Source organism: Microcebus murinus, chromosome 5, assembly GCF_040939455.1.
Source record: "Microcebus murinus isolate Inina chromosome 5, M.murinus_Inina_mat1.0, whole genome shotgun sequence".
In the NCBI taxonomy this organism is placed as follows: Eukaryota; Metazoa; Chordata; class Mammalia; order Primates; family Cheirogaleidae; genus Microcebus; species Microcebus murinus.
This window is the reverse complement of record NC_134108.1, coordinates 111163368-111191092: the sequence shown is the minus strand read 5'-3', so window position 1 is coordinate 111191092 and position 27725 is coordinate 111163368. Positions and strand designations below refer to the sequence as shown.

Sequence of the window (27725 nt, the reverse complement as noted above, 5' to 3'; positions counted from 1 at the left end):
ATTTGCATATATGTTTATATTGAACATGGATTAAGATACAGAGAGATGCACAGGAAGTTAACACTGAGTTTTTAATTTTTGAAGAGAAACTTCATAAAGATTTAAATAAAATATTTATTGAGACCTGGGTTACAATATGTATGATCTGTGGTATAACATCTCTTAGATTTGACTTCCCAGTCTTGGCAGGTGTTCAGGCTTCTGGATGATGATGAATGGGATTGTCTTTATTCCTTAAACACTAGGAAAATATGCTTATATTTCATCCAAACCACAGTTGGAGCATCCCAGGTAGAGTGTAGGACATTAGTTGCTTTTTCTATTCCTACTTGTTTTAAAGGGAGGGAGTAATGGAATTTCATCAAATATAAAACTGAGTATTTTGAACAGTTTTTCATTTTATCCATTTATTCCTTTGAATCCTTTTTTCCCCCTTCCATATCTCATGCCCTTTACCAGTTCCCTGTATTCACTTCCTAGATGTGTCAGTTATAACCTAGAGTGAGAGCTATTTTGGGGCAAATGGGAAATTGCATTTTTAATATACTACTAACCCAGGAAATCTTTAATTGGGATGGGAGCCACACTAACTGATTTTACATAAATTTTCCAATATTTGGAAACATGAATTTGCATAAATTTTCCAATATTTGTGTATTTATCATTTGGCTTTGTTCTCTCTAAACTTACTTTTCTGCTTTTCCTCCCTATGTTCAGCTCCTAAACTTAAAATGACTAACTGAATGGTTTCCATTCATTCTTGTGAACAGGACATTTGATATTTGTATTAGCTTACTTGTACAAAAAAATTACCGCAATTAATTCTGGTAAATTTCACATTCCTACCTTTATATTGCATCTTAGAATTACAAACTTATGCATTTTCCTAAAATTTTCATCACTTTGCCTAACATGGTGTCATTTTGATAGCTTGCCCTTTTTCCCGTCCTTTTTTTTCTGGGGTCCTTTAAGATTTGCACACTTGCATCTTTAAGGGAGGGTTAACAATTCTTTTAAATTGGCCTATTTTTCAGTGGCTTTTGAAGAATGGCTCACAAAATTTTCATAGTTGGAGTATTCTACTGTATGATGTATTTACCTTTAAATATCTAGTGAGAGTGAAAATGTTTTGACCTCAAGTTAGAAGTTATGGAGAAGATACACAGGGAAGTTTCTATAGACCCATCTCTTCTTAGTCCTTGGTTCAGGGGGCTATACACACAGATGTGGAGTCAGCTGAGCGAGGTTGCTCAAGTCTATCTACTATTTTTTAGTTGTTGCCTTGACAGGGGTCCCTGCTTCTTAGCAAAAATCTGAGAGAAGCTGCATGTGTCATTTTATTTTATTTTATTTTATTTTATTTTATTTTATTTTATTTTATTTTATTTTATTTTATTTTGAGGCAGAGTCTCACTTTGTTGTCCAGGCTAGAGTGAGTGCCATGGCGTCAGCCTAGCTCACAGCAACCTCAAACTCCTGGGCTCAAGCAATCCTGCTGCCTCAGCCTCCAGAGTAGCTGGGACTACAGGCATGCGCCACCATCCCCGGCTAATTTTTTCTATATATATCGGTTGGCCAATTAATTTCTTTCTATTTATAGTAGAGATGGGGTCTCGCTCAGGCTGGTTTTGAACTCCTGATCTTGAGCAATCCGCCCACCTTGGCCTCGCAGAGTGCTAGGATTACAGGTGCGAGCCACCGCGCCCAGCCAAGAAGCTGCAGTTGTCATAGCCTTCTAAAACCTACTAGTTAGCTGCAAGATGGACCAGAGAGAGCTACAGAAAAAAATGACAGGATGATGATAAAAATCTAAATGCTTTTAATTATGTGAAAATTCTTCTGGTCACAAATTTTCCCTGATAGCAGCTCAATGTGTGCAAGAGATAGATCAACTAAGGCTAAATGCATATTTTTCAGAGACATAAAAGTAACTTAATAAATAGAAATTCCATGTTGACTGTCCTATTCTCTCTTCTTCTTCTTCTTCTTCTTCTTTTTTTTTTTTTGCAATTTAGTTTTGCTAAATCTATATCAGCTCCTAGAAGGCCTGAGGATTCTGTGACTTCTAAAATCAACATAGGCTTCTATACCTGTGTAGGGCTGTGAGCACAGATTAGACATCCATATAGTACTTTGGATTGTGCTAGAAGCTGTGGAGATACTCTTTTAAGGTCGTGGTCGGGTAGCTTGAAAAATTTATGAAACACTTTATACTTTGAGCAGAGACTCAAGTCTGGTTTCTCTCCTTTTTTTGGGGTCAACTTCTTAAAAAAAATCCGCAAAAAATTCACCGTTGAAAGGTTCCTTGGAAGATATCTAGTTAGTCTAAAGAATTTTATACTTTGCATTATAGACTCTTAGGAAGTCTATTTGGAAGGAACCATAAAGATAATTTATTCCAACTACTCAGTGTTTCCAGAGTCTCCACTGTAGCATTACCACTCAATAATGATGCAGCCTTAAACTCGTGCTTAAACTCTTTTGGGGATCCCACTTCCTCTTATTCCTGAGATAAAATTTGTCACCTTGCACCTTTCCATTCACTGCTCTGATTTCCATGGGGCCATACAAAATATTCTAATTCATGGTCAACCTTCATATATTTGAAAATAATTCTCATTGTTTCCTTATATGTTTTTATTTCCCACCCCCACACCCTCAGCTGAACTGTGCAAACTCCTGCTCACTTGTGTCTTTCTTTCCTGAAGGCACTTTTGTTTATCCATATCCCATGACAGAACCAAATGTAATATTCAGGGTTTGGGCTACTCAGCACAGAAAAGAGTAGAATAAAAATAAGAACTACACTTTTAAAACAAACTAAAGTTGATTATTTTTGGAAGGCGCATCCCATAGCTACTTACTTGCGTTTCTATATTCTGCCTACTTAATTTCCTTCTCCTAGGTACCTATCTTTGTACAGTGCTCCCTACAAGCTCCTCGGTCATCTCCAACTACATTGTAGCAACTACAATGGTCTCTTTCCATCCTTATTTTCTTTGAAGTCTTGGCTATATTTTACCATCTACTCTTCTTGAAACTCTCATATTCCTTAATTATTGGAACATTCCATTACCCAGGTTTTCCTCGCATCTTCCTATGCCTTAGTTAACTTTCTTCTTCAACCTATTACATATAAAAGGCTCAGTTCTTGGACTTCTGCTTTTGCTAGCCCTGTACTTTCTCTTTTGGAGAACTCATTTACGGCTTCAAGTGTTACCTCTGCTTGTCTAACTCCAGGCCTCTCTTGAATGACAAGTATTACTGCTTATCCCCTTAAACGCAGCAATTTGTTATTCTCTCCCCGTCCCATAAACTAGCTCCTAGTTTGTTAGTGATTTTCTGTCACCTGGTTTCAAAAGTTACAAGGTCATCAATTGTTTTTACCTTTACTCCTATGCAGCCAGTCATCATGAAGTAGTGATTCTTCTTTGAAAAAACATATCTATCTCTTCTATTTATTTTCTTTCCATCACTTACTCCAAGCACCTCTTAACTAGATTTACTACCTATGATTGTTTCTCTTCTTCAGTCTATTTTGCACTATCACAAGATTAATATTTTTTTGTAATGCAAACTTATTCACTTCACTCTCCGTCTCAAATACCCCAGAAAGCTTCCAGGTGCCCAAAGGTAAAATATAAATTCATGCTTTGTTTTTCAAGTTTCTTCACATCTTCCTTTTCAGAATTACACTCCAGAATGCCTCCCATGAGTCTGCTGCAACCACAAAATTTCCTGCTGCCCCTAGAGCAGGGCACGACAGCCCTGGCGCCCTCTGCCTTTCTTGCACGCTTCCTACTTCCCTCAGCACATCAACATCTTGGCCATTTTTTGAAGCATGTCATGTTCCACTACTACCTTTCCCATGAAACTACCCCTTTACTTTTTCATCCCAAAATGGATATTGTCCCTCTTAATGACTTTTTTGACACTTAGATTTACTTCTTAAAAAAATTGCCATGTATGCATATATCCACATGTATGTTTCAAGCAACTTGATTGCAGGCACTCTGACTTGTATTTTCTGTATACCCTTTATTGCTAGAACAGCACCTTGCAACTATGTGGCCTGCCATGAGGAGTTATTGGTTGATTGGTTGGGAAAGCTATCATAGACATACTTGTCAAAGGAAATTGTTATGCATTTCTTTAATTAAAGTGTTTTACCTAGTGTTTTACCCCAAATAAAACAAATATTTGGAATCTGAGTATTGTGGCTCAGAAGTCTAAAAATGGCGAAACTTTTGAAGAGCAGAAACTCTGCAGATATAAAAATTAAAGGGATTTTATAATTATAATCCATTTAGGCAATGGGTGGAGGATGGGAATCATAGTGACCATTTGGCTTATGGGGCTTCCTTTTATTTACCCTTTCTGTTTTACTTTGTTCACTAGCTTCACTCTCCTTTTCTTAAGCTTCCTGTCCTTGTTGTATATTTGCCTCAGTCTCCTTTTCTTGGGCTTCCTGTCCTTGTGGTACATTTGCCTCACTCTCTTTTTCTTGGGCTTCCTGTCCTTGTTGTATATTTGCCTCACTCTCTTTTTCTTGGGCTTCCTGTCCTTGTTGTACACTTGTCTCACTCTTCTTTCCCTGGGCTTTCTGTCTTTTTGGTACATCCGCTTTTTTGGGGGATGCCTGTCTTTCTGGTACATCCACCTCACTCTTCTTTTCTTGGGCTTCCTCTCCTTGTGGTACACTCGCCTCACTCTCCTTTTCTTGGGCTTTCTGCCTCTTTGGTGCACCCGCTTTTTTTGGAGATGCCTGTCTTTCTGGTACACCCACTTCACTCTCCTTTACGTGGGCTTCCTGTCCTTGTTGTGCACTCACCTCACTCTCTTTTTCTTGGGCTTCCTGTCCTTGTACACTCGTCTCACTCTTCTTTCCTTGAGTTTTCTGTCTCTTTGGTGCACCCGCTTTTTTGGGGGATGCCTGTCTTTCTGGTACGTCCACCTCACTCTTCTTTTCTTGGGCTTCCTGTTCCTGTTGTACATTTGCCTGACTCTCCTTTTCTTGGGCTTCCTGTCCTTGTTGTACACTCTCCTCACTCTTCTTTCCCTGGGCTTTCTGTCTCTTTGGTGCACCTGCTTTTTTTGGAGATGCCTGTCTTTCTGGTACACCCACTTCACTCTCCTTTACGTGGGCTCCCTGTCCTTGTTGTACACTCGCCTCACTCTCTTTTTCTTGGGCTTCCTGTCCTTGTACACTCATCTCACTCTTCTTTCCCTGGGCTTTCTGTCTTTTTGGTACACCCGCTTTTTTGGGGGATGCCTGTCTTTCTGGTACGTCCGCCTCACTCTCCTTTTCTTGGGCTTCCTGTCCTTGTGGTACACTCGCCTCACTCTCCTTTTCTTGGGCTTCCTGTCCTTGTGGTACACTCGCCTCACTCTCCTTTTCTTGGGCTTCCTGTCCTTTTGATACACCTGCCTCGCTCTTCTTTTCTTGGGCTTTCTGTCTTTTTGGTACACCTGCCTCACTCTTCTTTACTTGAGATTTTTGTCCTTTAGGTAAAACCGCCTCACTGTTCTTTACTTGGGCTTCCTGTCTTTTTAGTATTCCAGTGTCTCTTTCTACCTTGATCTCCATTCCTTTCTTGTCTTTCTCTAAATCAGTGACTTTTGCTTTTTTTTTTGGCTCCTTTTGGTGTGTTGATTTCAAGGATTTATCAGAATCTCTAAATATAACTTCATTCTTTGATGTTTCCTTGTTTTCTTCTTGGCTATTCTGAGGACTTGCAGGACCTCCACTTTTTAGAATCGGGGCTTTGGACTCTGATTTTTTTGCAAGTTGTTCATCCGAGTAACCTGGAAATACAACTGATCATACAAGAAAAGTGCATGATTCAGATGTCAAGTATTTTCTCTTTATTTCTACTTTCCCTTTATATTGGTTTCTTTTTTTGTCTTAAAATTAATAAACAGGAGGTAACTTGAGATTTTCCTGTTATCTAAGATGGTGGATCTCTACACATAAAATTACAGAAGTATTGATAAAATTCTAGACTCTTTTCAATAAGTTAGAAGACTAATGAGAGAAAAGATACAATACACTATAAATGAAGTGACATTTGTTGAATAGATTAGGGCTAATGAATAATGCTTAGTGGCTAATGGAAGATGTATTCTGAAAAGAAATAGAATTTATTTTAAGGAAAAATTGTGGGAAGAAGGAATAATTATTTCTTAAAATAGAAGAAGAAAGCTTAAATATGCTATTAATATTGAATAAAAGCATATTTAACTATGCAAAAGTAACAACAGTACTAGTTAATAATTATTAAGTGCTTACCATATACTAGGCACTCGTTGTTTTGAGCATTTTGCATATTAAATCTAGCTGGTGACCTTGGGCAAAATTTACTGTTTTTGTCTATAAATGGGGGCAGGAGTAGTAGCTACCACAAAGAGGTGTTATCTAAATAAAGCACTCAGTGCAGTGCCTGGAACATAAGTAGCCAGTAAACATTGGCCATTACTACTACAAAATGAGATAGTATAAGAAAAACTCTGATCCAGTCAAGACAAGGCATTCTTAGTTCCCAAAACATAATTTGGAGGAGTGGTTAATTGTATTGCAGGAACACTTTTTGCTTAAAAATTAATTATTAGACTTTTTGTGCTTTACATTTAGGGTTTGATGCTTAAAAAGTTGGCATACACATAAAGAACATTATCAGTTGTAAAAATGAGGCACCCCTGTATAAGGTAAGAAACTAATTATGGCTCAAAAGGGATATTATAATTCAGTGTTTACTGGTGCTTTCTTTTTTTTTATTTTAAGCTTGACATCAAGATAAAAATAACATTAGAAACCTTGCAGTAATGCTTTCTGAACCCTTTTTTATATTTCCCCCAATGCTTTTCATTAAAATATGAGGCCTGACATTTTATATTAGACAAGCCAATTTCTAAGTTTATAATGAAAATCAGATGTAACATAGCCCAAGCATTGCTGAATTAAGAAAGATAGCAAAGAATATTTTGATCTTTGACAGCGCTACCACAGGACACTGTTTTGTTTTGTTTGGGGGTATAGTGTGGTGTGAAATGATGTGAAGAAGAGCATGTTTTTCCATTGAAGCTTCTAACCTTAAGAATTTTATGGAATGTATTCCTCAAACAAGCTGATTTTTCTTACTATATGAATCTTTTTAGTTTTACCATCTCTGGGGGTAATTGTTTATTACTGTGTAACACTGCATAACCCATTTTAACCTAAGTTGCTTTTACCCTCTAAATTGTATAGATTTGTTAACCAAAATTAAGTATTCTAGGATTTCATGAAACACTGTTTATTTTTAACTATAACTTCCCTAATTTCATAGAATTAAAAAATTTTATTATTTTTCCTATTGCCCTGAAAAATACCATTAGTCACTTCTAATAGTATCTTCATACCCTTGATTATTTAAATATCTTTGATGTTATTTTTTTTATCTTGAACTTAATTAACATAGATTAAATTTGCTAGGATTTATTTTTTAGGGAGCTACATATCTCATAGTGAGGTTCACTTTTATTTCAACTTTGCATTGCAGAAGTAAGCCACGAATCATTATTCTATCACATTCTAAGTTCCTCTCTTCCTTCTCCCAGATTTCAAGATAGTGCATAAATATATTCTTTCCTTTGACCTCATAATCATCCTAGATTTACAGTGTAAATCTTCATAATATAAAGATTTGTAAGCCCTGGCTAGAAGTCCATTTATTGCAGGCACCAGTCCATACAAAAAAATTCTAATACAATTAAAAGATTTAATCAAGACTTTGGGGATCATTGCAACATAGGCTTATTAAAATTTAACTATTAAAATTTTTAAATTGGATTAATTTTTGTTAAAGCTAAAAGAAAGCTTTAACAGCTATCTGTTTAATAGCTTTACTAAAGCTATTAACAGACAGCTAGCTATCTGTCTTTAATAGCTATCACATAAATAATCCTAATCATATGATACTTAATGTAGAAAATGGAACATGAGCTTTATTAGGAAACTAATCTTAGATGCTTAATCTAGTGGTTGGCAGGAAGAGCACAGTCAGATCTAGACTCTAAAAGATCTGTTAAGCACCAGAGAGATGAATCATTATGGCTTTCAGGCCGTAAATTACATTTTAAAAGATCATATACTAATTAGCTGAATGTGGGGGTGAGAAATAAGAGACTCAGCTTGAGAGGATGACAATGTTTGATGGTCTTATCTGTCTTAAATCTTTCTTTGATCATTGAATTAAACCTTAACCTCATTTTTCTAAAAATATCAGTTGGAATGAATGTGTTTGAAAGAATATATCAATAAGATATCTTTTATAAGAAAAAAATTTAAAAAATTAAATGGATTTTTCCTGGTAACTTAAAAAAATTAGTATTCATTAAACACTGATTTACCTCTAGGAAGAGACTTGGCCTGTGATTCCTTCTCAGAGCCCTTGTATTAGTTAGGGTTCTTCTGAGTCAAGCTGACACATAAAATTAACCATCACGGCCCTCTTTCTTTTGTCAGGGAAACACACACGATACAGTCCTGTCCTTTTCCTATGTGGGGAGGACATTTGAGGGATGTAGGCACATCATGACTGCTCTGAATGCAACTGTGTCTTGTACTGTGAAGCAAAAGAAGATAATTGCTCCTTTCAACTTCATCTCACTGCCCTCCCCGCCCCGCCCCTTTCTGGCGTGAACTGAGAAAGAAGAATGGGGCTTAAACATTATTAAATATAAAGACATGTGTTGTGTTTGTCACTGTTTTGAATGTTTGAAATTGTGTCCTACCACATTTAAGTCTTACTGTTTCTTATGATTATGTATTTAAAGAATTAAAAAACTTATTCTATTTTATTTGATGTGGTTTCCTTGAAGAGCTGAGCCATACATTAAATAATCCCTGATATAGAGAAATCCATATTTAGAAGACAGTTAAAAGTCAAACATTGATTTAAATGGAAAGTCTTCTATTTTTAAAAGGATTCTTTTGTGCACATTTGATTATCTAGCTTCTCTAGTAGATGTATATTTTTTTATGAACATTTGATTTATAGATAAGTTTCCATGACTAATCCCAAGAAAGGCATTCGTGATTCAGTATAGGAGGCAATGTGTTGGGGTGGAAAGTGTATGTATTTCAGAGACAGAAAGACCTGGCTTGAAGTCCTGACACTGATGTTTACCAACTCTTTAACGCTGGGCAGATATCTGAGTTAGTTTCCTGATCTGTAAAATGGGGGATAATAGCTACCAGGCAGGGCTACAATAAGAATCAGAGATAATAAGAGATACTATTTTTGAAAGTGCCTAGCCCAGTGCACAGTATATAGTAGGTGCTCAATAACTTCTTTTTAAAACTTTTTTTCTTTTTCTTTTTTCTTTTCATTTTTATTTTATTTTGAGACAGAGTCTCACTTTGTTGCCCAGGCTAGAGTGAGTGCCGTGGCATCAGCCTAGCTCACAGCAACCTCAAACTCCTGAGCTTAAGTGATCCTCCTGCCTCAGCCTCCCGAGTAGCTGGGACTACAGGCATGTGCCACCATGCTCGGCTAATTTTTTGTATATATATTTTTAGTTGGTCAATTAATTTCTTTCTATTTTTAGTAGAGATGGGTCTCGCTCAGCCTGGTTTCAAACTCCTGATCTTGAGCAATCCACCTGCCTAGGCCTCCCAGAGTGCTAGGATTACAGGCCACCACGCCTGGCCACTTTTTTCTTTTTAAAAAATGGATTCCAGGCCGGGTGCGGTGGCTCACGCCTGTAATCCTAGCACTCTGGGAGGCCGAGGCGGGTGGATTGCTCAAGGTCAGGAGTTCGAAACCAGCCTGAGAAAGAGCGAGACCCCATCTCTATTATAAATAGAAAGAAATTAATTGGCCAACTGATATATACAGAAAAATTAGCCAGGCATGGTGGCGCGTGCCTGTAGTCCCAGCTACAGGGGAGGCTGAGGCAGGAGGATTGCTTGAGCCCAGGAGTTTGAGGTTGCTGTGAGCTAGGCTGACTCCATGGCACTCACTCTAGCCTGGGCAACAAAGTGAGACTCTGTCTCAAAACAAAACAAAACAAAACAAAACAAAACAAAACAAAACAAAACAACAACAACAACAAAATGGATTCTTGCTCGGTTGTCCAGGCTGGAATGCAGTGGTGTGATCATAGCTCAATGCAGCCTTAAACTCCTGGACTCAAGTAATCATCCCACCTTAGCTTCTGGAGTAGCTGGGTCTATAGGTGTAGACCACCAGGCTTGTCTAATTTTTAAAGTTTTTTTAGAGAGGAAGGTCTCACTACATTGCCTGAGCTGGGCTATGGATTCTTGGCCTCTAGTAGTCCTTCCACCTCAGCCTGCTGAGTAGCTGGGATTACAGGTGCAAACCGCTGCACCTGTCTAGTGCTCAATACCTTCTGTCTATCAAAGGTATTTAGAAGACAACAGAAAGTTGATGAGACTTTGTTCTTAACGAGGTTTTTTTTCATAATAATATGACTCAAAAGGCCTTCACTTATAATTTAAAAAAGTTCTAAATTCCCAACAAAGAACTAATGGAATTCAGAAACTAATCTTTCTTTCATTACACTTTGCTGAGAGTCATGGAGGAGATTCTTTTTCAGAAGATGACCAGAGATTGTGATATTCTTTCATCTGAACTTCATCTTCTCTACAGAAATCTCTCCAAAAATAGTTTAAAATCTTGGAAGGTTCTGGAGAATAGGAACATTTAAAATGACTTTAGAAGGCCTCTATTTTGGTAGTAGAAATGGCCAGGCCAGAAAATAATTATAAGCAATATAAAACATCAGAGTTGAGAATAGATAAGGAACTTACCCATAGGAGATAGTGCTAAAAACAAAACGCAAAAGAAAGTGGGGATTTTCTAACTCAAGGATAATCCACCTTCTAATGATACCCTTTCTAGGTGAATGAAGAAACAGGACCTCATTGGATATAAAACTCTCTGTGTCATCCTTAGGAGTGCTGTGGCCAAAGATCCACATCCCACTCCACAGAGACAGTTATCTTTAGGGTGTCATTTAGTTAATGTAAGGATTTGGGCAGGTAATATCAATTTTACCAACATTCAAGCTACTGCATTTCCTACTTTTCTTTGTTCTTTCAGCTTTTTATCCACTCTCTCAGTCAGTTTGAAAAATGTGTATTTTTGGTCAATTACCAAAATCATCATCTTGTCCTGACATATATTCTTTATGTCAATCTTAGGGGATTTTCTTTTTTAGTAAAAAGTATCAGATTCCAGATTAAAGCACAGAGAAAATAGGCTCTGTTGTAATAGTGTAGCTGAGAATATATATTACCAATAATGTATGGTAGTAAATAACTAGAATCAAATACAAGACCATTATATCTTGTTACAAAAGGAAAATAGATAAGAACAATCAAAATTGACATATGAGGAAATCACTTATTTAAGAAATATTGACTGTTTGAAGGGAAAAGAACTTGTAATACAAGAAAATTTAGGAAGAACTCAAAGGTCCTAGATAGGTAAGGCAAAAAAATGATCCAGACTTACCAATTTTTCCAGAACTTTCCACTGAAAGAGACAAAGGCAAAAACATCAGTGGGTATTAGGCTTTCCCTTCTTCTCAATCCCCAAAGCTTCGCACTGGGTAGAATTTGTGACATTAACAACTTAGTTTCATTTATTTAAATATGAGGAACCTTCATGTCCCTTTCACTTTCTCTTAGCTTGTTGTAGTTTAGAAAGACCTTGTGGTAAGCTACTTTTAATCACCTTTACTTTTCATTAATCATTAGCAGTTTTGTATAAAGTGTCAAGATTATGATTTATAAAATACAGGATGTATATGGTCCTACTTAGAAGATGTGTGCTAACACTATTCACTGACATTGTTTGATGTGAACTATTTGAGGTACAATTGTTGCCAGGTACTGGAATATGAGTGGATCTCTTATGTTGATGTTACTTGATACACCTAGCATCTAAAGCACAAAATAATCAGAAAGCATGAAACTGTGAGAGGCATAATACCTGCATTGTTTACTAGAGATAAATATGTGGAGTTAGGGCATTAAACCCTAGAGCAGAAGTTGGCAAAGTACTGTCCATGGAACAAATTTAGCTTGTTGGCTATTTTTTTTTTTTTTTTTTTTTTTTTTTTTTTTTTTTGAGACAGAGTCTCACTTTGTTGCCCAGGCTAGAGTGAGTGCCGTGGCGTCAGCCTAGCTCACAGCAACCTCAAACTCCTGGGCTCGAGCGATCCTTCTGCCTCAGCCTCCCGGGTAGCTGGGACTACAGGCATGCGCCACCATGCCCGGCTAATTTTTTATATATATATCAGTTGGCCAATTAATTTCTTTGTATTTATAGTAGAGACGGGGTCTCGCTCTTGCTCAGGCTGGTTTTGAACTCCTGACCTTGAGCAATCCGCCCGCCTCGGCCTCCCAAGAGCTAGGATTACAGGCGTGAGCCACAGCGCCCGGCCTGTTGGCTATTTTTGTATGTCCTGTGAAGTAAGACTGGATTTTACGTATTTAAATTGTTGAAAAAAATATTTTGTGACATGTGAAAATTATATAAAATTCAAATTTCAATGTGTACAAATAGTATTTTATTGGAACATTCTAAGCTCATTCTTTTACCTAATGTCTATGACTGCTTTTGTGCTACAACAGCTGAGTAGTTGTGACAAAGACTTTGTGGCTTATAAAACTTAGAATATTTATTATCTGGCTCTTTATAGAAAAAGTTTTCCCACCCAAATCTTAGAAGAAACTAAAGTACTAGAAATAGATTAGGAACTTACTAGTGTGTACTTGAGGCATTCCTGAAAATCAAAATAAGAAGATAGGTTAACGGTAGTATTTTTGGATCAGAAACACAGTTCTTCCCTACTCCCATTTTCCCAATTCTTTTTTCTGGGGTACTATCAAGACCTCTAGCAGGGTACAGTGAGATACAGTGGGACGGCTCAGTGCGTTATAAGAACCTGTTACTATTCACCACCTTTATGGCTCTTGCTGTGGTCCAAGTTACTGTCATTTCTCTAATTGCTCTCTCTGCTGTCGCCCTTGTTTCCCAGTGCAGTACAGCACCTAGAGGGACCCTTTTAAGGTGATAGACTCTGATAACAATTTTTTGTTCTCTTGCTTTAGCCAAAGTCAAAGTCATTATAGTGGCTTTCAAGGAAGGCCCTAGAAGATCCGTCCTCCCATAGCTCTCTGATAGCTTCTTTTCATGTCACTTTTATTTTATTTTTTTCTTTTCTTTTTATTATTATTAGTTTTAGAGGTAGGGTCTCACTCATGGTAATAGCTCATTGTGGCCTTGAACTCCCAGGCTTAAGCAATCCTCTTGCTTCAGCCTTCTGAGTAGCTAGGACTACAGGCACATCACCATGCTCAGCTACTTTTAAAACTTTTGTTTTAGACATGGGGGCTTGCTATGTTGTCCAGCTTGTCTTGAACTCCTGGCCTCAAGACATCCTCCCACCTTAGTCTTCCAAAGTGTTGGGATCACAAGGGTAAGGCATCACATCTAGACCCTATGTCACTTTTCATTTTGATCCAGCTATATGATACTTGCTTTCTTGCTTTTCTTCAAATAGTCTGGAAACATTCCTGCCCTAGGATGGTTTACTTGTTATCTCCTTTGATTGAAATATTCCCCCCTCAGATATCTGCATGGCTATTTCTCCTACCTCTCCTACCTCTTCATGTTCCATCTAGTAGTTCTATCAGTTGCAGAGACTTGGGTTTTGAACTTTCCAACTACAGTTGTGGGTTTTTCTATTTCTCTTCAGTTTTTGTAGGTGTTTTTTCCCATTTATTTTGAAGCACTGTTCTTTGGTACATACACTTCTATGATTTCTATGTTTTCTAGATATACTGATCTTTTTATCATAATGTTATGTTCCTCTTTGTTCCTGGTAATTTTCTTTGCAATATGTGACATTAATATAGCCACTTCTGCTTCTTAAAAAACTTGATGCTTTCATGGCTTATATTTATCATTCTTTTTACTTTTGTTGTTAAATTTGAAGTGAGTTTCTTGTAGATAGCATATATTTGGGTCATGGTTTTTATGTACTCTTTTAATCTTTGTTTTTTAATTGGTATATTTACATGAAAATATAAAACTCAGATATCTTATAAAACAATCACACAAACAAGGAAGAGAAAGGACTCTAATGGCAACATGACAGAATTTCATTAAACCACAAAGAAAAAAAGAAAGAAACAATTTATAAAAGAACTAGAAAACAATTAATAGTATGATAGGAATAAAGCCTCACATATCAATCAACATTAACCTTGAACATAAATGGGTTAAATGCATCACTTAAAAGATACAGATTGGCAAAATGAATAATAAAATACTCAACTATGTGCTGCTTAGAAGAAACTCATCTTGCCTGTAAAGACATACATAGATTGAAAGTAAAGCAGTAGAAAAAGGTAATCCACAAAAAGTGAGCAGGAGGAGTCATACTTTTATAAGATAAAACAGACTTTAAGTCAAAAATGGTAAATAAGACAAAGAAGGCCACTGTATAATGATAAAGGGATCAATTCAGCAAGAGGATATGACAATTGCAAATATATATGCACTCAACATTGGAGTATTCAGCTTCACAAAACAAATATACTAGACTTAAAGAAAGAGATAGACAGTAATACGATAATAGTGGGGAACTTCAGTACCCTACCCACAGAACTAGACAGATCACTGAAATAGAAAATTAACAAAGAAACACTGGACTTCAATTGGACTATAGACCAAATGGTCTTAACAAACATTTATAGAACATTCTACCCAATAACTACAGAATATACATTCATTTCACCAGCATGTGGAACATTTTCTAAGATAGACTGCATTTTAGACCACAAAATAAGTCTCAACAAATTTTTAAAAGTTGAAATCATATCACGTGTCTTATCAGACCATAGTGAAATAAAGCTAGATATCAATATGAAGAGGAACTTCAGAAACTATGCAAATACATGGAAATTAAACAACATGCTCCTTCATTGACTCGGTCAATGAAGTAATTAAGACAGAAATTTAAAAATTTTTTGAAATGAATGAAAAATGAAAACACAACTTACCAAGTACTGTGGGATATAGTAAAAGCGATGCTAAGAGGGGAGTTTATACCATTAAATAACTACACCAGAAAGTAGAAAGATCACAAATTAACAACCTAACATCCCACCCCAAGGAACTAGAAAAACAAGAACAAACTAAGCTGAAAGTTAGCTGAAGAAAAGAAATAACAAAGATCAAAGCAGAACTACATGGAATAGAGACCAAAAATAAATAAATAAATAAACAATCAATGAAACAGAAAGTTGATTCTTTAGAAAGATGAACAAAATTAATAAACCAAGAGCAGACTAACCAAGAAAAGAAGAGAGAAGATCCAAGTAAAATCAGAAGTGAAAAAAGAGACATTGCAACTCATACCACAGAAATGCAAAAGATCATCTGGGACTATTATTAACAGCTATACTCTCACAAACTAGAAAACCTAGAGGAAAGGGATAAATTCCTAGAAACATACAACCTCCCATGATTGAACCAGGAAGAGATAGAACTGAACAGACCAATAATGAGTAGTGACAATGAATCAGTAATAAAAAATCTTCCAAGGAAAAAAAAGTCCAGGACCAAATTGATTCACATCCAAATTCTACCAAATATACAGAGAACTAATACCAACTTTCCTGAAACTGTTACAAAAACTCAAGGTGGAAGGAATATTGCTTAACTCATTCTATAAGGTCAGTATTACCCTGATAGCAACACCAGCCAAGGACATACCACCACCAACAAAAAGAAAACTACAGACCAGTATCCCTGATGCACATAGATGGAAAAATCCTCAAAAAATGCTAGCAAATCAAATTCAACAGGACATTAAAAAGCTAGTACACCACGATCAAATGAGTTTTATACAGGGGATGCAAGGATGGTTCAACATATGACAATCAAAAAATTTTATAATCACATGAATAGAATTATGGACAAAACCCATAAGATCTTCTCAGTAGATGCATAAAAACCATTCAATAAAATTAATCATTCTTTCATCATAAAAATCCTAAAAAACTAGGCATAGAAGGACCATACTTCCAAATAATAAAGGCCATATGTGACAAACCCACAGCCAACAATATAGTTAATGGGGAAAATGTTCAAAGCATTCCCCCTAAGAATTAGAACAAGACAAGGATGCCTGATTTTGCCACTTATTCAACACTGTACTGGAATTCCTTACCAGAGCAGTCAGGCAAGAGAAAGAAATAAAGGTCATCCAGTTTGTAAAATAGAAAATCAAATTATTCCTGTTTGCTGATGATACCATCTTATATCTAAAAATCCTTAAGGCTCCACCAAAAGTCTCTTAGATTTGATAATGAATTTAGTCAAGTTTCAGGATACAAAATCAATGTATAGAAATCAGTGACATTTATATACACCAATAATGATCTAGCAAAGAACCAATTCAAGAATACAGTCTCAGGATGGGTGCAGTGGCTCAAGCCTATAATCCTAGCACTCTGGGAGGCCAAGGTGGAAAGATCACTTGAGCCCAGGAGTTTGAGACCAGCTCGAGCAAGAAAAAGACCCCGTCTATTCCAAAAATAGAAAAATTAGCCAGGTATAATGGCACATGCCTATAGTACCAGCTATTGGGAGGCTGAGGCAAGAGGTTTGAGGTTTGAGATTGCAGTGAGCTATGATGATGCCACTACACTGTAGCCCAGGTGACAAGAGTGAGATTCTGTAAATCTCATTTACAATAGCTACCAAAAAAGAAAACAAAAACATGAAAAACATATTTAACCAAGGAGGTAAAAGATTTCTGAAAGGAAAACTTCAAAACACTGATGAAAGAAATTGTAGATGACACAAACAAATGGAAAAGCATTCAGTGCTCAGGATCAAAAGCATTAATATCATTAAAATGAACATACTGCTCAAAGCAATCTACAGGTGCAATATAATCCCTATAAAAATACCAATGTCATTTTTCACAGAATTAAAGAAAGCAGTTCTAAAGTTCTTATGGAACCAAAGAAGAGCCCCAATAGCCAAAGCAATCTTGCACAAAAAGAACAAAGTTAGAGGCACCACATTGCCTGACTTCAAATTATACTAGAACTCCCTAGTAACCAAAACAGCATGATAATGGTATAAAAATAGACACATAAATCAATGGAGCAGACTAGAGAACCCAGAAATAAAACCACATACTTACAGCCAAGTGATCTTTGAAAAAGTTGGCAAGAACATACATGGGGGAAAGGACATCCTTTTTCGCAAATGTTGCTGGGAAAATTGTATTGCCATATGCAGAAGAATGAAACTAGATCCCTATCTCTCATCATATACAAAAATCAACTGGATATGGATTAAAGAGTTGAATGTAAGATCTGAAACTATAAAAATACTATAAGAAAACTTAGGGAAAACTCCTCTGGACATTAGTATAGGCAAAGAATTCACGATTAATACCTCAAAAGCACAGGCAACAAAAACAAAAATAGACAAATGGCACTTAATTTACCTACAAAGCTTCTGTACAGAAAAAAATATCAACAGAGTGAAGAAACAACCTGAGAAATGGGAGAACATACATCTGACAGGGGACTAATTTCCAGAATTTATGAAGAACTCAACAACAATTAAAAAACAAATAACCCCATTAAAAAGTAGGCTAAGTACATGAATAGACATTTTTCACTGGAAGATATACAAATGGCCAAAAAATGTTCAAATCACTAATTAGAGAAATGCAAATTAAAACACAATGAGATATCAACTTACACTAATCAGAATGGCCATTCCTAAAAAGACAGAGAATAACAGATGTTGGTAAGAATGCAGAGAAATGTGAACACTTATATATTGTTCTTGGTAATGTAAATTAGTATAATTGATATGGAAAACAGTATGGAGATTTCTTAAGGAACTAAAAGTAGATCCTGTAATCCCACTCCTGGGTATCTACCCAAAGGAAAAGACATCAATATATAAAAAAGATACTGATACTTGTATGTTTATTGCAGCACTATTCACAATAGCACAGATTCGGAATCAATTTAAGTGTCTATCAATGGAGGATTGGATAAAGAAAATGTGGTATATATACACAATGGAATAGTATTCAGCCATAAAAAAGAATGAAACTACTTATTTTGCAGCAACATGGATGGAAGTGGAGGCCACTATCTTAAGTGAAACAACTCAGACAGACAAATACTGCATATTCTCACTTATAAGCGGGAGCTAAAAAATGTGTACACATAGAAACAGAGTGTGGAATGATGAACAATGGAGACTTGGAGTTTTGGGGTGTGTGGGGGTGCATGGATGATGGGAGTGGCTTTGTGGGACAATGTGAGTTGTTCCAGTGATGGATACACTGAAGGCCCTGACTTCACTGCAGTGCAATATGTCAATGTATCAAAATTGCACTTGTGCCCCATGAATATACATAAATAAAAAATAAAGGGAAAAAATAAAAAAGGAACTTTTTGGAGAGAGGTATCATTTGTAGAATAATCTTGATTTGAGTTAAATATAGGTTTTTAAAACTTTAAAAATTTGGTGTATTTATGCCCACAGTATTTTTCTTAAATGGAAACACAAATTTTTGTAATATGTGTGCTTATGGTGAGAGACAAGTCCCAATTCAATTCTTTCAAATAGGGAAAATCAGAAAAGGCTTATTCTCTGGAGCAGTGATGGTCCAAGTTTAAATGTGATAAACTTTATGAAGAAGACAAAGATCCGCCTTTCTCATTTATCTTCAGTTCTATTTTTGTTAGTGCGTCTGTGTTTGCATTTTTTAGTCTGTCCCTCTCTATACTTTCAGTTGCTACATCTTCTCATTTTATTATGTCTACTTTTTATTTTTGGGAATTTTTTTCTGTGACCCTGTAGCTTCATATTGAAATATAAACTTCTTAGTGTATTATTTCCACGATCTTTCCTGTCATCTGACCCCAGGAGATTTTGCCAGCATTGCTTCCTGTTGTTTCTCTTTTGTAACTTAATTCTCTAACCAGAAGATAATTTTTTTTCTTTTGTCTTTTCCATGTGGTTTCCTGTTTCTGTGGGCCTTTGACTTACCAAAAAAAACCCCACCCAAATCAAACCAAAACAAAAAACACCACCATCACCACCACCAACCAAAAACAATAACAACAAAATATTTGTAACTGAAAGGAATACTAGAAAATGTAGAGGAAAAGAGATGGAAAACAGTGTGAATCTTAGGGTTCTGAGAGGGTTCTGAGAGGGTTCTGACATGTCAAACACGTCAGTGCCAATAAAGGAACTTACGTCCTACGGAAGACTGGGGGAAACTGAGAAAGACAATATGAACTTACTGGCTGCCATTGGAGCAATTGCTAAAAAGAAAATAAAACAAATTAGTATTTTTTTTTATAAAAAAATTGTATTTACTTAGAAGCATTCAGAATGTCAACAAAACAGCTGCAACTTTTTTTGCAATTATAGAGTGGTATTCAGTTAACAGAACAACAATTATTTCATATAAGCTGCATCAGAGACAACTGAAGATGAAAAAACTACTATCCCCATATATAACTAATTTGTGCTGTGCACCAACAAGAACCTGCTTTAAATTTCCATGCCAATGTACAACCCCCACACTGTACCAGGCAAGGTTAGTGGCTTTTGGAAATACCACCAGGACAGGGCTAGCTAAAGACATATTCTGTAGTGTGTTAACTATACAAAAAAAAAGACACTGTACGGTTTAAAAACAAATCTTACACAGCCTTCCATTTCAATTTTTTTCTTTAAAAGGCGTGAGTTGTGTACAGGGGAGTTAAATGCTTTATAGACAAGAAAAAAAAACTGCGCTAGAACCAACTTATTCATCATCATCTTCTTCTTCTTCATCTTCCTCATCTTCCTCCTCCTCTTCATCCTCTTCATCTTCCTCCTCTTCCTTCTTTTTCTTGCTTTTTTCAGCCTTGACGACTCCCTTGTTTGCTGCAGCAGGCTTTCCTTTAGCTCGGTGTGCAGCGATGTCCTTTCGTACTTTCCCTACAGCTTCGTGGCCTTCTTTCCACAAGGCTGCTTGTCATCTGCAGCAGCCTCATTCCGCGTCTCTCCCAGTTTCTTTGCAACGTCACCAGTGGAAAGGCCCGGATGTTCTCCTTTGATTTTAGGGCGATACACAGAACAGAACAAGAAAAAGGCCGAAGGAGGCCTCTTGGGTGCACTGGGATCCTTGAACTTCTTTTTTGTTTCCCCTTTAGGAGGGATATAGGTCTTCATTTCTCTTTCATAACGGGCCTTGTTCGCCTTTGCCACATCTTCAAACTTTCCTTTCTCTTTAGCAGACGTGGTCTTCCACCTCTCTGAGCACTTCTTAGAAACCCTGAGAAGCTGGCGGACTCGCCGGGCGCTGCTCCTCGTGCCCCTCCCGGCAGGTCTGCACAAAGAATGTGTGTGAGGACATTTGCCTCTCGGCTTCTTAGGATCTCCTTTGCCCATTTTTAGTTATTTTGCCCAAAGCCATTGAGATAAGAGGCCCCAGGCTTTTAATGGTCCTTCAAAAGTGTGGGTGACGCTATGAGAGAACAAATTAGTACTTTTAAAAATTTGTGTACTGAGTTTCCATTGAAAATCCACTTGGAACACCACAAAAGGGACTTTTGGGAATGTTAAATCTCACAAGAATATGCTATTCCTTATTAAGTCAGTTTTACCTCCACTTTAATAATTTAAATATCCAGGCCATTTGGGAAGGCCTGTGTGGTGGGTTATATGAGTAAAAGTTACTGTTTCCAATGAAACAAATATATAGATATAAAGATAGAGAGATAGATAGATAGATAGAGAGATAGAGAGATAGAGAGATAGATAGATTTTTAACATTCTTAACCAGGACACAGGGTTACATTCTTTCAGGAGACTGGTTAATAGTTAACGGTTACTAACTTATGTTCCTCTTCATCATCTTTTCTGTCTTACAATATTCTTTTTTTTCATTCATTAAATCATTCTTTTTCTTTCTTTTTTTTTTGAATGAAACAGGAGAGTATAAATCATTTATTGACTACACATGATAATGGATGATATACACAAAGTTAATCTCATCTATAATTTTATCTGGTACCATTATTCAATTTAGACATATTGCATAACATAATACAACAATCATCTTTATAACCAGTAATTTCATGATTTTTGCTAGGGTGATCCTTTTAATAGTGAACTTCAGGTCACAACAGTAACTGTCAATTCAACTACAAGGTTTCTGAAGACAATGTCTTCTCCACACTAGCAGGTTGTAAATGAATTTCAAATAGAACCTGGCATCACCCTGAAGGAATTCTATCCTCACACTTTTGGGGAAGTTTCCCAAAATGGCTTCAGAGTAGACTAACTTTACACAGCACATTAAAAACAAAGACGTATTTATGCAGCATCACGATCAGACCATTACCTTTAGCAATTGACCACATGGGTGCAAAACAGAGTCTACATTAACACCTTCTGCTGGGATGCTTTCCACTTTTCACAAAATGGAAACTAAAATAACCAGTTATGCAATTAGTTAGGCAAAAACTCAAGGACTATGTGGTCAATTGCTAAATGTAATGGTCTGATCGTTTGTTGATAAGTTTTTAGACTCTTTTTTTTTTTTTTTTTTTTTTTTTTTTTTTTTTGAGACAGAGTCTCGCTTTGTTGCCCAGGCTAGAGTGAGTGCCGTGGCGTCAGCCTAGCTCACAGCAACCTCAAACTCCTGGGCTCCAGTGATCCTTCTGCCTCAGCCTCCCGGGTAGCTGGGACTACAGGCATGCGCCACCATGCCCGGCTAATTTTTTTATATATATATATCAGTTGGCCAATTAATTTCTTTCTATTTATAGTAGAGACGGGGTCTCGCTCTTGCTCAGGCTGGTTTTTGAACTCCTGACCTTGAGCAATCCGCCCGCCTCGGCCTCCCAAGAGCTAGGATTACAGGCGTGAGCCACAGCGCCCGGCCTAGTTTTTAGACTCTTGTCATGATAATTTTTCTATGTTTTTCTTTCTGATAATCTCTTTAGTTTAATCAGAATTCTAAAGCTGGCTTAGGAAATAATGTATGTTAGATGAAATCTTCCAGATATTTTAGGATACTAAAGAATGCCAGAATTAAGAGAGAGAAAAGGAATTTGTATATTAGGCTTACATCTTACTATGGACTAAATGTTTGTGTCCCTCTAAATTCATGTTGATTTCAGTCCAAATTGAGGGAAAAAAAGAAGAAACAAGCAAAAAAATAAATTCATGTTGAAGGCCTAATTCCAAATGTGATGGTATGAACACAAAAGAGATAGGAAAATATGCCACTTAAGATTTTTTTAAAATTTATTTTAAAAATATTTGTTTTTTATTTCAGCATATTACAGGGGTACAAATGTTTAGATTACATATATTGCCTTTGCCCTGCCCAGGTAAGATCTTTAAGCCTGTCCATCCCCCAGATGGTGCCCACTACACCCATTAAGTGTGAATATACCCATCCTCCCCCCCCCACCTGCCCAACACTTGATGAATGTTACTAATAAATGAGCACATGTGCCACTTAGGTTTTGAATTAACGTAAATGAATGCAGCCAGTCAGAGATGGGACCAGAACCCTGTGGAAAGCCAAAGGACTCTTTAATTGCAGCATTTTGGTGAGTTTTGAAAAGAACTCTAACAAATCAATACAATACAAAGTTCAAGTTCCTGAAATCATTTTTTATAGCAGGAGAGGAAAAGAATTCCTGAGACCACTTGACCATCTCACTCCTAAGAAGGAATGAATGAAACATGATAAATCAATCCCTCTATTGTTTTCCTCCAGAAGGCTAGAGGACAAAGCTGGAGGCATCAATATACTCACAACTTCACATAAACTGTAGGTATGTGGAGTGGTCTGGGATGGCATGCAGTATTAGGAATTATTAATATTAATATTTAGATATTAATATTTAGAAATAGTATCAAATGTTAATTTCACATAATTAATATAGATAAACATTTATGAAGTATGAGCTAATAGTGACTATAAGACTATTATTACAATAAATTAAAAATTTATTTTTTGCTCGTAGGTCATTTAGAAAAGGGTTGAAATATAGTCATTTGATAAAATGTCACAAGATTTGGGAAGGGGAACAAAAGAGATTTCTGGGGGTGGTGATCATATGATTTTGTGCCTTAGTCCTGGAAGAACATTAATTATAAGACTTTGAAAACTCGGTGAAGCTAGGAATAATAATTTCAAAGTTACAAAGAGTTTTCTGTCTAGCAAGAGGTAAAATAATAAATATACTTTGGGAGAAGTTTGTTCTTTTGTTCTAGGAAACCACTAGAAAGGGCCAAGCCTGAAAAAGTAAAGCAGAGATCATGTGAAAAAGGTTTGAAAAGAAAATATTTGATAAACTACGTCTCTGAGTAACCAAACTGCTCCATGTGAGAATTAGAAAACCTACATAGAAGAAAACCATTTGTTTTCTAAGTATGAATTTGGGTTGTACGAATGTTGATAACTATTTCTTGAGTGTGTAAGCATATGCATCCTGTTCATAGATGACTAACCAGCAATTTTATTGGGATTTGTTATGAGACTGTGCTATTTTGGGTTTCAGGTAGGTATCGGAGTGGAGTATGAGATCCCCATTCCTGGTGCAACCCCAACCACAGGACACTTTGAGGATCAGTGGCTTTTTAATATCCAAAGGCGGCACTCTTGACAAGGAAGGGCGTTAGCCATGGCAGTGAGTGGAGCTAACTCAAAGAGCAGCATGGACAGTGGACAAAATATAGGAAACCAGAGAAGATTTGTTCTGATGGACTAGTGGGTAAGGACGTGTAGTCACTCCTTTAGAGAGCCCCAGAAATGTTTGAAAAGACAGGACATATTGTAAGAAGGGTTGGATCTTATGCAGGGGGACACATTGGTGATCCACAGACAAATTTGCCAGGGTGACCTGTCTTCTTAGGGTTACACAGTATATTTGTTTTATTTGCTTTCTTTTTTACTTTAGGGTATTTTTAAAAATACTCAAAAAAATAGTCATGCTACCTATAATGTAATATTTGTCACATTTGCTACCAATTTTTCTTTTAAAAAAGAAAATATTACAGGGATAGTTAAAATCCCTTTGAACTACCAATGCCAGGTTCTTCCCTCTGCTCTTTTGAGTTCAATGTGTACTTAATAATTTTTAAAAGTGATTTCATATACATGTGGAACCTTAAGCAATCTGGTGGGTTTAAATATTTTTTTGCTTTACTTTGCATATGTCATCTTTTAATATCATTTTGTATCTGCAAATACCATTTTGCATGGTATTTGTTTCATTTAACACCATGGTTCAAGACCTTTCATCAATTATATACACACAGCAACATGTACTGTGTTAATTCATTTTAAACTGCTTAATTTATTTTTTATTGTTAAAAACGATGCCACAACATCCTTGTACTTATATTTCTATGTATGTATGTAAGACTTTTGTCTAGGATTTATAACCAAAAGTAGAATTTATAGGGTATGCATATATTTAGTTTAATACTAACAAATTTAGAGAATGAGAGTTCCCACATCACCAAACATTCTAATAAATACTTGATATTGCCAGGCTTTAAAATTTTTGCCAACATATTTTGAGAAAAGTAGTGTCTCATTTATGTTGTATTTTTTGATCATTAATGAGATCTAGTAACCTTTTTTGTGTTTATTAGGCATTCATTATTCCTATTTTGCCAATTGTTTATTCTTATCCTTAACTCAATATCTCTCCTTTTTCTTTCTGATTGTGGGATTTTATTTATATTCTCAGTACTGAAAACATTGATAGTTATGCACATTGCAAATATTTGTTCTCAGTCTGCATGTTATCTTTTAACCTTGTATGTAATGTTATTTTGTCAATAAGAAGTTTTGAATTTTTGTTAGTCAACATTTATGTTTGGTGTCTTCTGGCTCTTTTATGGGCCCAGCATGCTTCTGCTGCGCTACTCTGTTACCTTTCGGGCTCTTTTAAAACAAAGCCTAGAACATAAATCTCTTCTCCTACGTTCTTTTCTGGTAGTGATAGAGTTTATCTTTAGATATTTAATTCACCTGGAATTTTATTTATTTTACATAAAGATACTCAATTGTCTTAAGACTATTTGTTGAATTCTCCATCTGTTATGAACTCAATGTTGTCATATAATAAGAATCTGTCTCTAGGCTCTTACTTCTGTCATGCTGATTTGTTTATTCCTGCGCCAGTACTACATGTGTTCAGTCACTATACTTAGTTAAGTGACCTGATAGTCAAATGTAATTCCTAGGGTGAGTCTCCTCTCTTGACAACTTTATGTTTAGTGGTATGTTATTTTTTCTTGGATCTTTTCACTTTTATATGAGTTATAGAATTGATTTGTCAAGATCCACGAAAAATCCTGGAGATTTTTATTTGAATTTTATTAAATTTATAAATTTCTTGGGGGAGAATTGACATTTTTATGTTGTTGAATTTTCCTATCTTTGAATTGGCTTTATTTCTCCATTTATTCAAGCCTCATATTACTTTTTTATTTTCAAAATATTAAGTGGGTACAAAAGTTTTTTTTACATGGGTACACTCTGTAGTGCTGAAGTCAGGGCTTTCAGTGTGCCACCACCAGGACAGTGCTCATCGTACCCAGTGGGTGAGTTTTTATCCCTCACCTCCCTCCCATTCTCCCCCTTCTTAGTTTCCAGTGATCTTTACTTCTTTTTGTGCCCATGAGCATCCATTGTTTAGCTTCCACTTATTAATGAGAACATGTGGTGTTTGTTTTCCTATTCCTGAGATACTTCACTTAGGATAATGGTTTCCCATTCCATGCAGTTGCTGCAAATGACGTATATCATTCTTTTTTATGGTACTCCGTGGTGTGTCTATGTATGTGTGTAGGTATACACACACTATATATGCTATATATAGTATACTATATATCAGGGGTCCTCAAACTATGGCCTGCGGGCCATATGCAGTCCGCCAAGGACATCTATCTGGCCCACCAGGTGTTTTTGCCACCGCTGCCTGTCCTGCTTAGCAGCCGACTTGTCCCCGACCCACAGTACACATATGTGGAATGTGCACCACACTCTCCAACGGCCCTCCAATGGTCTGAGGGACAGTGAACTGGCCCTCTGTTTAAAAAGTTTGAGGACCCCTGCTATATATGCTAATATTATATATATATATATATATATATATATATATATATACACACACACACACTATATACACCACATTTTCTTTAACCACTCATGAATTGAAGGGCACTTAAGTTAATTTAATATCTTTGCAATTGGGCATTGTGCTGTGGTAAACATTTAAGTGTAGGTGTCTTTTTATAAAATGATTTCTTTTCCTATGGGTAGATATCCAGTAGTGGCATCCATGCCAGCATCTGTTGTTTTTTGACTTTTTAGTGATAGCCATTCTGACAGGGGTTAGGTGGTATCTTATTGTGATTGTGATTTTAATTTGCATTTCCCTGATGTTTAGTGATATTGACTATTTTTTCATATGTTTTTTAGCCATTTGTCTATCTACTTTTGAAAAAAATTCTCTTAATGTCTTTTGCCCACTTCTTGATAGGGTTATTTGTTTTTTTCTTGCTGTTTTGTTTGAGTTCTTTGTAGATTATGGAAACTAGTCCTTTGTCAGATTTATAGTTTGTGAATATTTTCTATCATTCTGTAGGTTGCTTGGATACTATGTTGACAATTTCCTTTGCTGTGCAGAAAGTTTTTAATTTAATTGCCTCATTTATTTATTTTAGTTGCTCCTGTATTTGCCTTTAGGGACTTAGTGATAAATTCTTTGCCTAGGCCTATGTGTAGAAGAGTTTTTCTTATGTTTTATTCTAGAATTTTTATAGTTTTGTGCCTTACATTTAAATCTTTAATCCATCTTGAGTTAATTTTTGTATATGGTGAGAGATATGGGTCCTGTTTAATTATTCTGCATGTGGCTATTCAATTTTCCCAGCACTATTATTTATTGAGTAGGGCATCCTTTCCCCAGTGTATATTTTTGTCTGCTTTGTCAAAGATCAGTTGGTTGTAGCTATATGGTTTTATTTCTGGGTTCCTTATATTGTGTTTTTCTGAAGTATTGTATTGTCAAATAAAAACTGAAGGCAAATTGAACACTGAGAAACATTTTTATGTTCTTTTTTAAGTTGCAGTGCTTGCAAAGGAACCTTGTCTTTAGAAGAACTGGCTCATTGAATAAAAGACATAGAAGGAATTTAAGGGAAACAATCTATAAAGTTACAATTAGTTTGCTGATTATTCTCACCAGTGGAAAAATAATAATTCTCTATCATGATTATATGTCAGTAAGGGTCACTACACATTTGTACATATCAACTTTGTAAAAATCAGCACAAAAACTGTTTCTGTTGGGAAGTCAGCAATTTAGAGCAAATGGACTTCAGGCTTTATTCTAGGCACAAGTGCTAAACAGAACTATCGATCACTTTAAGAACAGGTAATGCTAACTGTCCCTCCACCCCTTGCTTCCTTCTGTTTTTTCTTCCTTTCTCTTTTCATTGCTCCTTACACCCCTCCAAGTTTACCTCAAGATAAAAGGTTTTTCTGACTGTCATGTGTAATGTTAAATCCTCAGGTAAAATGGGTGATCTGGCTAGGCTAACGAAGTGTTCATTTCGCAGTATTTC

At 36.2% G+C, this 27725-nt stretch overlaps 1 protein-coding gene across 4 annotated transcripts in view; it reads right to left on the bottom strand.

Annotated features, from left to right (window-relative positions):
* Nucleotides 1-4035: 4035 nt before the first annotated feature.
* The window catches only part of TSBP1 (testis expressed basic protein 1), a 100376-nt gene continuing 76686 nt past the window's right edge, over nucleotides 4036-27725 (bottom strand). For 2 of the 4 annotated variants that reach the window (XM_076003450.1, XM_076003452.1), the window contains 4 exons: nucleotides 19373-19393; nucleotides 12775-12795; nucleotides 11520-11540; nucleotides 4036-5817 (listed from right to left, as the gene is read on the bottom strand). In XM_076003450.1, the coding sequence (XP_075859565.1) occupies nucleotides 4415-5817; nucleotides 11520-11540; nucleotides 12775-12795; nucleotides 19373-19393 (1466 nt within the window). In that variant the 3' untranslated portion in view covers nucleotides 4036-4414. Of the gene's footprint in view, nucleotides 5818-11519; nucleotides 11541-12774; nucleotides 12796-17804; nucleotides 17825-19372; nucleotides 19394-27725 lie in introns of all 4 variants that reach the window. The other 2 variants (XM_076003453.1, XM_076003451.1) reach the window with 2 other exon arrangements.